Below are 15,891 nucleotides of genomic sequence, written 5' to 3'. Positions count from 1 at the left end.
ATTACAACTATACAAAGTACTTCTAAAGAAGTAAATTACCATAATTCCAATACTGAAGCGAGTGGCATTTGCTAGTTGCTGCCACTCCAAGCCTGAATGTAGACATTTTATTTATTGATGTAGACATTTTATTTACTGATGTAGACATTTTATTTATTGTATCATAAATATTGTTCCTTGCTATATGGTCTTCATAATGCTATTTCATAAAGATATGACAGTTTCATCAAGGGACGCACAGTCCCTCCCATTGTTTTGAGGCACAACTTCCTCATGAATATATATATATTTTTTTGCTTCTGTTGATTTATTTCCTTAATGGTATATTCCCTAAAGTAGCAATTTTTTTGTCAAAGGATCAGAATGTCTTTGTGGCTTTATTTAGAGTATTTTACAGATATTAATCTTTACATCTTTTTTTATACGTTAATTCATATTTCATCAAAATGTAACCATTTGACGATGTGATAGAAAATCTGGTGAAATGTTCCAGACTAGCACTCCAACAGCTCGATAATAAATTTATCATCTGACCGTGTAATGCTATTTTAAAAAACATGACTTTCCCTAATTAATTTTCCCTCTGCTCTTGCCATTCTTCCCTCAAAACTTCAAGTCCCCCTCCTTTTCTTCCTCCTCCACACTTCTGGAGGGAATGCTTCCCAAATCTTCATCTTTTCTCAGAAACTCATCCTTTGTTTACTTTTGGAGTCAGGACTTGTTTGCATATGTAAAACCAGGACCATATTGTTCACAGATGCAAGGGGTACTACCAAATAATCAAATATAAAAAGTCGAAGCTTTTAAGTCATTTCTTAAACCTGGACACAAAAGAATATTTTCTTAAAAATTAAAAAAAAAAAGCACATGGAAATAAAGATTATGGGATTGGATTTCTAATTCAAACATTTCCCTCTGTGTGCTTAGTAGGGACAGTTACAAATACACAGAAAGTTAGGGGCCTGGAAGGGGGGTAGCGTAGAGGATTTGGAGAGAAAACTTTGCAGATTCACCATCTGATCCAGAAAGATGAAGGCATAAAAAAAGTTAGAATACATGACAGAACAAAAATTCAATCCCAGTAATTTATGATCCCTCTATTAGCATTAAACAATAAGGTGTGTTTTTTACCCTTTCATCAATAGTTTCCTGGTCAGCTTTTTATTTTAACATAAGAGTAGGTTAAACGTAATTGTGTTTCTTATCAGTATTTGGTAGAGTGCCCCCTCCTCTTTAGGGCAGAGGCCCAGGTGAGATCGCAGTCGTTGAAAGCTACATGTTTTGCTTTGTTTTGTTTTTATCATTAAATGCTTTTGTTTAAGAAAGGGGAGGAGGGGATTAGTGTGACTTCTAGTCTACCCAGCAACAGTAAAACAGACGAGAGCTCCACTAACAAATTGGCTTAAACTAGAAGGCTGGATTCTTTTTCCAGGTAAAATTTGAAATCGATGATAGCATCTGCAGAGACAATGGGGAGAAGGTGAGTTCTGAGGTGCCACCCTTGTCCACACGCCCTGGCAGCTTCTGCAGCCTTGGGCTCAGTGAGGGCCCACGTGGCTGTGGTGCCCCAGGGATCAGCGCACCAGTCCAGGTCCTTGCTGCTGCTCATCCCCACCCGCCACAGGAGCCCTGGAGAAGCTTTGGGGGTTGGAGTGGGAGGCATTCTGGGGGGTGGGGGCTGCTGGCAGGCTGCTCCAGCATGGAGCAAGAGTGCATGGCAGGTGGGGAACCGAATTGGGGCTGAGACCTGACCATGTTAAGATTTTGGAGGCCTTGTGGGCCAGAGGTGCCGTGAGGATGGAGAGGGTGGATGCATTTAAAGACAGCACCCTATTCCCTCTGCCTGTCACAGCACTGCTTTCGCACCAAGATGCATGCTCCCCCAAAACTTGGGCTTAGTTCTATCTGTTGTCTGTTGCCCATCTGGAAAATGAGGGTGACTAGAGTCAGGGATAGAGGCTTTGTAGGCAGCTGGAGCTAACCTGGTTATGGGTTGGGTTTTTCTTTTATTATTATTATTTATTTTATTTTATTTTATTTTATTTTTGGCTCCAGGACCTGGTGCTGGGCTGCTCCAGCCAGAGACAATACAGGGCTTGGCTGGAGTCCCGTCTTCTGTGAAAATTTCAGGCTTGGCCTCAAGGGCTCAAGACCAGGGTGCCCTTTTCACATCCGACAAAGCAGTGCTTTAAAAATTACATTTTCGTGTTTGAAACTCAAGTACTCCTTCTGCCCGTCATAGTGCATTTTTCACTAAGGTTAACACATTTGGGATTTGCTTTGTTTTGCTTTTAGAGAGACTTTTATGTTTTTTTGTTTTGTTTTGTTTTGTTTTTCCTAGAGAAAAGTTAATACTTTGCATATTCTTGTCAGGGCTCAAGCCTAGGCTAGTTTGGGGGTTATGGACCAGTTGCTTCACTTTCCTATTGTAAATCTAGATTTGAGATTTGCAACTAATTTCTTGTCTTTGTTGTTTTTGTTGTTGTTGTTCCTTGGGTTCCCTCAGTGAGGCAGGAACAATAAATCGGGCAACAGAGATTACTCCTAGGGTCAGATCAGGCAGTGATGGTGCCAAGCTGTACTGTGAGCTATCATAATAGTAGAGCTGTGACTTCTGACTTGATTTCTGTGGTAATTCTTTTCCCTTCACCTACACATGTGTCAAACACAAGGCCCGCGGGCCAAATCCGTCCCGCCAGGCCTTGCAATGTGGCCCGCACTGCGCTGTCATCACTGCACTCCGCTGCGTTTCCATCACAATGACAGTTTATGACTGTTCAGTAAACCATTCGGCCCGAGATTTAGGCTGGATTTTAGATTTTGGCCCCTTCTCTGATTGAGTTCGACACCCCTAGCCTAAAACGAGCACAAGGCTGGGCATCCCCAGAGACCTCTGTTGAATTGTACAGAACCAAATTTTCTACCAGTAGTCGGCAAACTCATCTGTCAACAGAGCCAAATATCAACAGTACAATTATTGAAATTTGTTTTGAGAGCCACATTTTTAAAAATTTAAACTTTTTCTAGCCGAAACTGGTTTGGCTCAATGGTAGAGCTTCGGTCTGCGGACTGAAAGGTCCCAGGTTTGATTCCGGTCAGGGGCATGTACGTTGGTTGGGGGCACATCCCCAGTAGGGGGTGTGCAAGAGGCAGCTGGTCGATGTTTCTCTCTCATCGACGTTTCCAGCTCTCTATCTCTCTCCCTTCCTCTCTGTAAAAAGTCAATAAAATATATATATATTTTTAAAAAGAGTAAACTTCTTCTAATGCCACTTCTTCAAAATAGACTCGTCCAGGCCGTGGTATTTTGTGGAAGAGCCACACTCAAGGGGCCAAAGAGTCACATGTGGCTCTAGAGCCACAGTTTGCCGATCACGATTCTAGGTCAAGCACCCCCATAGGTAAGAAGGAAGGAAAACTGCCATTCTGGTGGATGGGCCTGGGCCTGGTGAATTGTGTCTGAGCTCAGTGGGCGGAGAGGGACCTAGGGCCTCCAAAGCGGACAGTGTGATCCGAGCACTGAAAGCTGTCGCCAGGGCCCTGCCCAGCCTCCCACTTTCACTGGGACCGCACGGTCGTTTTAGCTTTCCTTGATTTGTGTTTGAAAATGTTATAACAAAGCAGAAATGTGCTGCCGCCTTTTCAGGGACTCCCAAGTAATTGCTCGATGTTTATTTTTGTTTCTTCTCTCATTCCAAAGCTGTCTGTAGAATTTAATGACCTATTAAAAATGTTCTCAAAAATATCCCCATCACTGTTGATCTAGTGGTTGTTGTTTTTTATATATATATACATTGGTTTTTGCTGGTTTTTCTATTTTACCGCTCTCTGTTCTCAAGCTCATCCTCATTCTCCTCCCTTTTCTTCTTGTTTCAGAAGTTGGAGGGACAAGTCAAGCTCCGGACTGTTCGGGAAGCGCCATCGGAATGTGTCTGCCCTCCGGGTAAGTGGACATTTGATCCTCGCTGGCTCCTGACTTCTGTAGGCCTGGCTTCTCTCTGTGTCTGCTCAAAACTGCCGAGGATGTGGTCAAGATGATTGCCTGGGGTCTCAAGCTGTATGTTGAACCTTGTGGCCCACCATGGGGCCTTTCTTCCTACCTCTTCCCTGGCAGGCATGTCGTTAGTCAAAGAGCCACAGCATGGTTAACTGTTTTGGTTTGACGGGGATGGTGGTATTGGCGGGGGAGCTGAGAACAATTAGAGATGACTTATAATCAAGGCATAGATGCTGGGACAGTACCAGCCATTCCATTCTGAAGATAGAAAAACAGGCACGAACCAGCCACAGGGTATTATCATTGTGATCTTATCTCTATTTCAAACCTTGGGGGGTCTATCAGGGGAGGGGTGTCGTGATAAATAATCTGTCCAAATAGTTTGTGTGGGGTTTTTTTGTTTGTTTTCATTTCTTTTGGTGGAGATAGATGAAGGGAGCAGGAAACATGGTCTGAATTATTCAAATAATCATCTCTCTCTTGGGTTTTGGTGGTGTATAGACCAATATGGCTGTGAATAGAACTGGGGTTTGTTGATTCCTAACTCATGTGGCTCGAATCCTGATTCATATCAGGTCTTCCTGGTTGTCCTCCTGGGAGCTTTGCACAGATGATGATTGAGAATTTAGGTGTGTGGTTGCAGCCCTGGCATTTTTAGGGTTGGCATTAACCTCTCGCAGGATGGTGTGTAAAGCAGTGAATGAGTGGAGAGTCATAATGCTTCCCAGGCTTCTCTCCATGTTGACGAAGTGACAGAACATAGATCACAGCAGCTGAGCCAGTGGCCCTTAACCTTATTGTCACGCCTTCCATTAGCCAAGTTGCATGGCATTTCCAACCTCCTTCACTGATGATCAACATCTTGAGGTTGTCTGCAAGGGTGGGCCTCCTCGTGTGAAAACTCAGTCTCTGGGGGCCCAGCAGGAGAGGACCTGATGGTCCAGCTTGAGCTAGCTTTTAGTAGTAGGACCTCCCCAAGGTTTTGATAGGAGGAAAGGATATGACACGTAATGACATCACTCTTTGTTCAGTAAGTCAGAAGTTGTGTTTCAATGGGGAAAAAAAAATATCCAGATGCATAAATAATATTGGGATGATCTGCACAATGTATAAAGTAGGAATGATTCCCCCCACACACACTTTTTTCTGAGTGTTGAGGATGTTTTTTAAACTGGGAGTTACAATGCATTCATAAGATATGAAATCAGTTCCTGGGCTACAGCAGTGTTTTGAAATGTTGAACTAGCATAGACTTGAATAAAAACTATTGGAGTGAAGTTTTTGTTTCAGCTATTTCTATTTGTAGGCATGACCTGAATGGTGAAGTGAACTGGGTTTCATGCTGTGGGGCTGCTGACAGGAAGCTTGAAAGTCCCAAATACATTTGACAGAAGAACTGGGAGGAGGAGGCAGGGATGGGGCACCGAGCTCCCAAATAAATCCAAGGCAGGTCCAACCCTTGTTCTTCCACTTATTAATTATAAGGATCCTCACTGAAAATGATGGTGATATTAGAGTGGACTCTGTAGGCTTTTTAAGGTCATAGAGAAAATATAGGTCAAAGCCCATGACCCCGAGGCAATCTTCTGTCCTGTCTTTCCTTGGGGGACCCAAAAGGGTCTCAGGGAAAACTATGGAGGCTAAAGGCTGGTCAAAGCCTCCAGTCCCGCTGACAAGAGGACAATGACCTTCCCTGCTCTCTGGGAGGGGCCCTGCTGGCAGTCAGCACGGTGCTGCTGCCTGTTGTCGAGGGCTCGTGGCTGCCATCAAGCCATCCTGGCAGCTGTGGTCCGTGCAGCCAGGCCCCGATGCACACTCATGCCCATGCCTGCTATCCTTTCTCTCCTGTCGCTTTCAGCTGGGAGGAGACTCACTTGAGCCCTTTGGACCAGAGCCCTACATTGATGCAAAACCCCGGGGGGGCTGGCACATTCTCCAACAGAGGCCTTTTCTCCAACACCAGAAGCCTTAACTCGTTCCCTTTCTCTCTGGCTCTGATCTGCCCTGCAGACGTTGGGAGTCCAGACACACAGACCACCCTGCATAGCTTGGGTTCCATCTGATCTTAGATACCCGCAGAGCCCCCTGGCCTGGCTCCTTCCCACGCCTGGAGGACAGTGTAATCTTTTGTCAGATCCTAGGATGAGGCAGACTGATAATCGAGGCCAGAGAAGGGGGCGGCTCTTCTGTGTGTGCTGCCCATTGTGAAGCGACACTCTGGGGGAGCCATGAGGCTGAGAGGAGGGGCTGGCTGCTGCTCCTGCCTGAGTCGGTGGAGGGGGACTGGCAAGGGCTGGGCCCTGAAGAAGTCCTGTGATCTTGGACGTGTGAGAGGCCCTCAAGCCTTGCACCCCTCATCTACAAAATGGGGTAGTGGGTTGAATTGTGTTCCCCTAAAAGGTATGTCCCTGTCCTAACCCCCATACTTATAAATGTGACCTTATTTCAGAGGTGGGAATCTCTTTTCTGCCAAGGGCCACTTAGATATTTATAACCTCATTTGCAGGCAATACGAAATTACCAAGTTAAAAAACTAGCCTGCTATATTTGGTCAAACATTTAATGAACTCACCCCTACAGCCTTGGCAGGGCCAGACCAAATGATTTCAAGGACCTTTACAAGGACCTTCGAAGGCTCCCCACCTCTGCCTTATTTGGAAATAGGGTCTTTGGAGATATAATTAAGTCAAGGATATCAAGATGAGATCATCCAGGATTTAGGGTGGGCCTTAAGTCCAATGACGATTGTCCTTGTAAGATACCAGAGGGAGAGATTTGGGGCACAGAGACACAGAGGGGAAGGCCCTGGGAGGGTGGAGGTAAGATCAGACAAGGCAAGCTCGTGGAAGGTGATCGCAGCCAGTAGAAGCTGGAGGGGCGTGGCGGGTGGGGGGGTCTCCCTCAGAGCCTCCAGAAGGTACCCATCCTGCCGATGCATCGATTTTGGGTTTCTGGCCTTCAGAACTGGAGATGAGACATTTCCATCATCTTAAACCACCCAGTTAGAGGTAATTGGTTGCAGCAGCCTTAGGAAATGAAAATAAAGGGGAATGATAATCGCCCTGGGGACCTTACAAGGTTTCTGAGAGGATTGAAATGGGAGGGACAGCGTGTGGCTCCGGTGTGAGCATGAATGAGGTGCGAGTGCGGCTGCGCCCTGGGAGGCGGCTGAAGCTGCTTGTTCTCACAGCTGCCCCTGAACTCCTCTCTGCCTCCCACAGGCACTCCCAGGCTTTAGACTAGGGGTGTCGAACTCAATCAGAGAAGGGGCCAAAATCTAAAATCCAGCCTAAATCGCGGGCCGAATGGTTTACTGAACAGTCATAAACTGTCATTGTGATGGAAACGTTGCGGAGTGCAGTGATGACAGCACGGTGCGGGCCACATTGCAAGGCCTGGCGGGACGGATTTGGCCCGCGGGCCTTGTGTTTGACATATGTGCTTTAGACCCTGCAACTGAGCCAGGTCCCTTCCGTATTCCAGCACCTTCTTATGTTACCTGTGCATTTAAATGCTTAAAAATGTTTGAAGCTTTAAAATGTTTAACTTTCAGTAGGAAATAATATACGACGTGTTAAAAAAAAATGTCAAGGACTACCAAAGATTACATGTGAAAAATAGCCCCCTCCCCAAGGCCATTCTCCTGCTCCCTGCCCAGGGCTCTTACCAGTTGGCTGAAGTCTTCCAGAGCAGCACTGGCTGATGGGACTTTGTGAAATGATAGAAAGGCACATCGTCCTGTCGTCCAGTTGGCTGCCTCACTAGCTGCTCATGGTTATCAAGCCCTTGAAGCTGACAAACTGAATTTTTATCTAATTCTTATTAATCTTAGTTTAAATCACCACGTGTGGCTAGTGGCTATGGTAAGACAGCCTGGTTTTTTGAGCGTTTATGGGCATTTCAGCCAGTAGCTTCCTTCCTGTTTTTAAACCAACGCTATCAGAGGTGGTTGTCCCTGTGTTGCTTTTTTCGGTTTGCAATTTCTCTCTGAGATGGTTTGACTCAGTCCAATACCGGAGAGCAGGTGCCTCCTTGTTTGGGTTAAACGATGGAATCCTGTCTGGTTGTCGGGCTGTCCTCTGAGAAATGTGACCAGACCCCACAGGTACGCTGGTTTGGTTCTTGTCCTATGTTATTAAAGACCGTCCTCCGGGGACGTTTGGAGGGATGGAGGGCTGCTGCTTGCCCTGTCCTCTGCTCCCCACGCTTTGTCCTGAAGCCAGGCATGCTGCAGGGCCGGGTGAATTGGGCTGGAGGACAGGAGCCCATAGTATGTTGGGAAGGTGGCCCTCGGAGCAATAATCCTGAAACCTTACAGGAGGAGCCTGATCTGTGGGAGACTCTGGCAGCACCCCACTTCACTGTGCCCTGAAGTTCCAAAGGACGGCTCAGGGCTGGCACCTCGGAGCCTGAATCCACGTGAATAGCTGCCGTGTGTTCCATCCTGCACATCCTGGAGATGTGGGCCCCTCCAGTGTAAAAGGTGGTTGCATTAACCAACTCATTTATTAGAAACCTCGGAACACTGACTAACGTTCTGACCATGCTACATTAATAAATAAAAAAAGGGGAAGTTATTAACTCCTGTAACTGGAAATGAAAAGGTCAGAGGCAGAGCCGGAATCAGGTGTGTCAGGCTCAGGGCCTCTCCCTCCACCACTAAGCTCTTCTCTGTCATTTTCAGACAGTTTCTCCTCGGGGCCTGAAGGTGGCCCCAAACAACTCCACAGGTAGATCACTCCTTCTCAGCACCCCCAACAGACAGAGCGCTCTGCTTCTCAAAAGTCCCGGCAGCAGGGAATGGAGACGTGTCCTGGGCTGAATTGTGCCCTCAAAATTCACGTGTTGAATTCCTAACCCCCAGTACCTCAGAAAGTGGCTGTATTCGGAAATACAGTCTTTAAAGAGGTGATTGAGTTAGAATGAGGTCATTAAAGTAGGCCCCAATGCAATATGACTGGTGTCCTTATAAGAAGGGGAGATTAGGACACAGAGGAAGACTAGCCCAGGGGAGAGGCCTCAGAAGGAACCTGCCAACACTTTTATCTTGGACCTCCAGTCTCCAGAACTATGAAAAAATACATTTCTCTTATTGAAGCCACCAGACTATGGTTCTTCGTTGTGGCAGCTCTAGCTAAGTAACTCAGGGGGCTATTGTTGAACAGGCACAGAGTGTCTGTTTGGAAAGATGGGAAAGTGCTGGTGATGTTGAGTAGTGGTAATGGCTGTACACATTAAGAATGTAGTAAATGCCATGGGATTGTGCACTTTTCAAAAGTTCAAATGGTAAAAATACATAATTTTGCATGTATTTTACCACAATTAAATAAAATGTCCCAGAATTGACCCAGACTTTCTTGGTTTGGGGCAGGTGCCTATCCCTGAACCAATTACTGTGCCTGGAGCATGGATGCACTGATCAGTTAGGTCTAGGTCATGTGACCTTTCTTGGATGGGGGTTGGTGTTGATGCTGCCAGAGTGTGGGCTGAGAATGGGGAGGAGGGCTGCCCTAAGAATTTTAGTGTGCTCTTCCCAGAAGTGAAAATGATAGAAATGGGAAGTGATCACTTCAGTCCTGCTTCAGAGACAGTTGGTTAGCCACTGAAGCACACAAGTCTTCTGCTGTTGAACTTGTCCAATAGGCAGCATGGCCCAGTAGGAAAGTGTTTGGACTCTCAACCCAGGCTGACTGGTTCAAATTCTCTGTCACTACTTCCATGACCTCGGATGAGTAATTTATCTTCTATATGCCTCAGTATTTCATCTGTGAAATAGCGTTTCTGATAGCATCTACCTTAAAGGATTGTTACAAGGATTGAATGAGTGAATACATGTAGAGGGTTTAGAACAGGGCCTGGCACTGCTTCTCGAGAGTCCGTTTGGTCACTCTTAAGCCAGATCTGTTGCCCCCAGGCCAGCGCTGATCCACCATGTGCGGCCAGTTACCGTCTTCCTTTTCGTTGACGTCAGCGGGGCTGTGAGAGAGGTAGGGAGAGGAAATTCAGGGTTGGTGTTTGGCTGGGACTATTCTGGGGGAAAAGAATAAAGGCTTGGCAGGCTTTATTGGAATGTCCTTCTGGGACATGGGTGAGGAAAGGCTGGTGACAGAGCCCTGGAGGGAGAGACCCAGAGGGAAAAGAGACTGTGTAACCTGGGGACTCCGGTCAGGCACTCAGGGCCTCCACAGGCCCCATGCAAAGCCCAGGGCGGCTGCCCCTTCACACAACTCACTGTTTCTAACCAGGCTCGACCTGCCCTGGGAATACTCCGAACTTTTCGTCACTGTGCTGATGCCCTCCATTTCTGCATTGTGCCTTTTGTGTATCCTTATATAATAGACCAGCAACATTGCATGTGGTTTCCATATGAAATGCACTGTGCTTGCAGTGTAGGGTGACTTTCCAGAAATTAAGAGACAGATTAATCAGAGTTAGAGTTTCACTGCTCTGCAAAGTGTTTGGGAGTTTGAGCTGAGGAGTGAAAATCTACCGAGGAGAGCACAAAGCACAACATGTAAATGACACAGACCCTGATGCATCCATCGACAGCTTGTGGGAGTGTTACAGAACAGAACAGACTTGGTAGAAACTGCTTGTTCTAGCCATTGGCTTGGGAAAGAGCTTAGCGAAGGGAGTATATTTTCCTAGTACTTCGACGCTGGAAATTGTTATCCCCCTTCCAATTATTTCTTATTTGTAGAATTTTTTAAATGATGCTTTTTAATGTATTGAATCCTAGTTGACTTGAGTTTATGGTAAATTTAAGTAGCGTAATGACAGTTCAACTATACATGTCAGGCTGTGCAAAGAGGAAGGGAATAGTTTGTGTGTCTGATTTTGGTGGGGAGGGCTAGAATTCTTTAGAGAATGGTCTCAGTTTCCTCTCTACCATGCATAGATATGTGTTCATTCATTCATTCACTCATTCATTCATTCACTCATCTCTGTGTTCCCTATTCTGTAATTGTCCTGGGGACAATCTTGACAAAGGCTGTTAGAGGGATTGCAGATCTTGGTCGTTGGAGGACGACAGCACAGAAGAACTATAATATGTTGAGAACGGAAAGAGTTTGAAAAGGAAAGTCCTACAGAGACTAAAGGGAGGGAGAGATCACCTCAGATCAGGATTGCAGATTTGGTTCCAGCAGAGAAACTCCCTGAGAGGGTGCAGAGGGTGGGGACCTTCTCTTGTTCCCTATCACATCCCCTGACCCTAGAATGGTGCTGGGCACGTGAAGGATAGATGATTACTGTCTGCTAAGGACTTCATTGGAGGAGAGGTCACGAGAACTTGAATGAGGGCCAAGAGAATTAATGGCAGGGAGCAGCTGTCACAGTCCCTGAACTATGTGGTGGACAGAACTCACAAACAGGACGGATGGGCTTGGGAGTGGACAGAGGTGCCCAAGACTGTAAGCCTGGGGGAAGGGTGATGCCCCCATAGACACAGGAAATCCCCAAAGGGATTTGGCAGGCAAGACGTATAAGCATGGTTTTGGACAGTGGCCTTTCGAGCCACTTTGTAGACCCACTGATGAATGGAAGAAAATAATTAGAAGTCTCTTAAGGCTTCATCTAGCCACTCGGAATCTAATAATTATAAAATGTACCGTGACCTGTAAATAGAAGTCTTAACGTTTTACTATGTACTAACCCCTGGGATCCAGGGATTTTCTTGTGACCACCAGAGGGAGCCCACTATATTCATTAAATTCTATAGAATTCTAGCAGGAATTGCAAAGAAGAGGGTAATTAATATTTTAAAAATTTACTGGAAAGCACACAGAAGTTCAAATCAAGGGCAGTAAAACACAAAGTTCAGCATAAATAACAAACACATGGCTCATAGTCATGAGATAAAAAGTGTTCTCGCAAAAGAAGAATGAGGAAAGCCAAATACTTTTGTGGAAGAATTAGGCAAAGGATGTGAATGTATGGAGTCCTCAGTCGAAAAATACAAATGGTGACACTTCCCTTCAGTGAACACTCACAGAGCCCCCGTTCTGCGCCAGGCACTGCTCTGGGCACTTTAGAAGATGGTCCATGTCACGAATAATTGCAGAAACACCTAGTAAGATATCAGCTTTCAGCAATCTGATTGATAACATTTAAATTGTTTCCATCTTTCTGGAGGAAAGCTTGGCATATAAACAGAAATTTGAAAAGTACACACTTTCTCCCAGCACTTTCACTCCCGGGCTCTTTGTGTTTTCTGACAGCTGTGTGAAGGTGCCTGCACATTGATGTTTATCAGAGCGTCACTGGTAGTAGCAAAAACATTGAAAATAACACAGGGAGGCCTTTATAGGGGAAATATAGCCACAGCTTTTCAATAGGGAGAAAACTGATTTGAAAGCAAAATAACATCACAATGTGAACAGTGGGTGATTGCATTATAAGTCCCCCCTCCCTTTTTTTTTTTCTTATTTGCATTGTCTCTCTTTTTTACAAAATATATTTTTATTGATTTCAGACAGGAAGGGAGAGGGAAAGAGAGAAACATCAATGATGTGAGAGAATTGTTGACTGGCTGCTTCCTGCACACCCTCCACGGAGGACCAAGCCTGAAACCCTAGCATGTGCCCTGGTCTGGAATAGATCCATGGCCTCCTGTTCCATGGGTCACACTCAGCCACCGAGCCCACCCCGGCCAGGCACATTTTCCGAATAGTCCAGAACACAAGTAAAACAGCTGAAAGGTATTTACCCCCAAAAATAGGTAGTTTCTGTTTCTGGCCCTGAGCTGGACACAGCCGGTTCTCCTCCTCCCTCGTCTCTCTCTCCAGTCCGTTAGTTCTCTTATCCTGTCTTTCTTTTCTTTTTTTTTTTTTTCCTTTTTTTAATATATTTTATTGATTTTGTACAGAGAGGAAGGGAGAGAGATAGAGAGCTAGAAACATCGATCAGCTGCCTCTTGCACACCCCCTACTGGGGATATGCCTGCAGCCAAGGTACATGCCCTTGACCGGAATCGAACCTGGGTCCCTTCAGTCCCCAAGCCGACGCTCTATCCATTGAGCCAAACCGGTCTCGGCTTATCCTGTCTTTCATGTGCTGACTGAGCCCTCCCTCTGCCACCACCACTGCCTTCTTCAGACCCTCATCGGCCTTTCCATGCTTCCTCGGGATTGGAGCAAAGCGATGAGCAATCTAAAAGCCTTCCATGGTTCTCCATAGCCTTCAGCATCAAACGTGCAGTCTGAGTTGGCATGTGTCAATCTAATTTCTGCTTTCCTCTCTTGACCTATTTCTCCTATGCCCTGTGTGGTGACTGTTTCTCAACCAGCACCCATGTGTCATTCCTTTGCTTGAAATGTCTCTCCCGTCCTATCTCTCTTTTTGCTCCAAAGTATTTTATCGATATTAGTAAAAGTTTTATGTAAAAATAGATTGAAGAAAAGTTACCTGTCAGACTGAATAACATATTGAAAGCATGTGTATGATTGTGGTCTCTAATTTCTCTACAAAATTAACCAGCCATCTGGAGTAAAGAGAGTCAGGAATAGTAAATATAATCATATCAGTTTTTGGAACACTTCAAAGTACAAAAAAAAAAAACATTGTGCTAGTTTTTAAGTGCAAAGAAAGGTCATCATAAAGTTGACTTAAAAAATTCAAATAAAAATCTGTACATCAAGGATATATTTTAGGCCTGTTGTGTGCCTAGGCCTCTGTAGAAAGAGAAGAGGGGACCCATCACATCAGGAGCTACAGGTCTGGCCCATTTCAGCTTGTAGGACCGCCTCCTCCTTTCTCAGGGGAACGTGTTTGTCAGGTTGAAGAGGGCCACAGGTGTCACCAGGGAGACATAGTGGTCCTGTCAGCACCGTGCTTATCTACGAGCACTATGCTGAAGAAATGGGGCGGGATTCACAGCAACAACCTGAGCTGCAGAGTGAGGGCCAGAGGCACACTCTCCACTCCTATCCTACTGACGAGTGTCCAGTGTCGAGGGTTGGGCATACGCCCACCAGGTCTACTACCGTGATACCAGGAGGTTTCGGGCTGTGAGTGTAGACACAGTGACGAGTCTACTTTTCTCATAAAGCTGATCCGGAAGTGCAGCTGCCGCTCGGACGCCCACATTGACATTCATGGCTGCAGAGGTGGGCTCCTGCCAGACCGAGCCAGGTTGGATGGACACCCTTGGGCAGGGCTCTCCTGTGGCTCACAGCCAGCGGTGCAGAACTCAGAGGTGGCCCTGTAATTACCCCCATCGCTGGAGCACTTCATGTAGCCATACTCCCGGGCCTTGAGTTTGCCACAGTGTCTGACTATAGGGACAACAAGCCCAGATGGGTCTCCTTGCTGAGCTCCCCTCCACAGTCTCCCCTCCTGGCTTTCTACTTAAAGACTTTATATTCATTCTTCACAGTCCATCTTTAATCTCCCCTCTTCTGGGAGCTTTCTCCATTTTCTAGGCGCAATGTACGGCCCCCTCCACTCTGATCCTACCACACTTTGGGTGGGTATCCCTCAGAACAGTCCATATTGCAATTGAGGTCGCTTCACTTGCCTGTCACCCCCCCTCCCCCAGCCTGTGAAACCCTGACATCCCTCCTCCCCCCCCCCCACCCCGGTGCCTGCATGGGGCTCAGCCCATACCAGAGCCTCCAGGAGTGTTAGATGGGGTGAGGGAAGAAAGGACAGACTATGCCCTCACTAAAGGAGCACATGGAATTCCGCTCATTTTATAAATATGTTTGGGTGAGTTGTGGAGTCATAGTCACAAGTCTGTTAGAGGACTGTTACCGAGAAGGGGTAGTAAAAGCTGTAAAAGAGCTGCCACCGTGACACTGTCCTTCCTGAATTCCACACTGTCCAGGAGCCCACCAGCCTGCACGGGCTTCTTGACACAGGTGCTGGCCCCTTCTTGCGGTTAGACTTTGTCCTTACTTCCTTTCCGTTTTCCCCATGTTTTTACCTCTTGGTTTGTTTTTTTTTTCCCTTGATTATCTTAGGCTTAACTATGGCCAGGGCTTGGCTCTGCTGAGTTCTGAGTTGGCTCCAAAGCCAATGATTGGAAGTCATTAGCGTTTGGTTTGGCCCTGGCCAAGGTCCCTTTCCCGTGAATCAGATCCGGTCCTGCCTGATGCCTTGGGGTACTTGCCACTCTGTCAGAAACGTTTTCCTGAGGGGAATGGTATCAGAATATTCTTCCTGAAAAGCCTTGCAGCTTACACTTCCTGTGCATTCTGTTCCAATCCCTAAATTTTATATATATATATATAATTTATATATATAAATTATATATATATAATTATATATATATATATATATATATATATATATATATATGTATTACATATAGTAGTACATAAATCTCCTTTCTTCCCCCATTGACCTCCCCCCAGGCTCCCCTACCCACTTCTCGTGCCCTCATCCCCACCCCCAGTGTCTTGCGTCCATTGGTTGTGCTTACATGCCTGCATACAAGTCCTTCCCCAACCCTCCCCAGCCTTCCCCCTTTAATTTGACAGTCTGTTTGATGCTTTACCGCCTCTGTATCTATCTTTCTGTTCATCAGGTTATAGTAAATTTTCCATAAATGAATGAGATCATGTGGTATTTTTCTTTCATTGCCTGGCTTATTTCCCTTAACATAATGCTCTCCAGATCCATCCATGCTGCTGCAAATGGTAAGACTTCCTTCTTTTTTATAGCAGCGTAGTATTCCATTGTATAATGTACCATAGTTTTCTAATCCACTCATCAGGGCATTTAGGCTGTTTCCAAATCTTAGCTATGGTGAATTGTGCTGCTTTGAAATAGGGGTGCATATATATCTTTTCTGATTGGTGTTTCTAGTTTCTTGGGATATATTCCTAGAAGTGGGATTACTGAGTCAAATAGGAGTTCCATTTTTAGTTTTTTAAGGAAACTTTATACTGTTC

The 15,891-nt window shown here is 45.8% G+C and overlaps 1 protein-coding gene across 8 annotated transcripts in view; it reads left to right on the top strand.

Annotated features, from left to right (window-relative positions):
- The window catches only part of COL23A1 (collagen type XXIII alpha 1 chain), a 238,178-nt gene that overhangs the window by 17,621 nt on the left and 204,666 nt on the right, over positions 1–15,891 (top strand). For all 8 annotated transcript variants that reach the window (XM_036424472.2, XM_036424473.2, XM_036424471.2 and 5 more), the window contains exon 2: positions 3,877–3,943. In XM_036424472.2, the coding sequence (XP_036280365.1) occupies positions 3,877–3,943 (67 nt within the window). The remainder of the gene's footprint in view (positions 1–3,876; positions 3,944–15,891) is intronic.

This window comes from Pipistrellus kuhlii, unplaced genomic scaffold, assembly GCF_014108245.1.
Source record: "Pipistrellus kuhlii isolate mPipKuh1 unplaced genomic scaffold, mPipKuh1.p scaffold_m20_p_8, whole genome shotgun sequence".
Taxonomy (NCBI): domain Eukaryota; kingdom Metazoa; phylum Chordata; class Mammalia; order Chiroptera; family Vespertilionidae; genus Pipistrellus; species Pipistrellus kuhlii.
The sequence above is the reverse complement of the archived record's forward strand: the minus strand, read 5'-3'. Positions and strand labels throughout refer to the sequence as shown.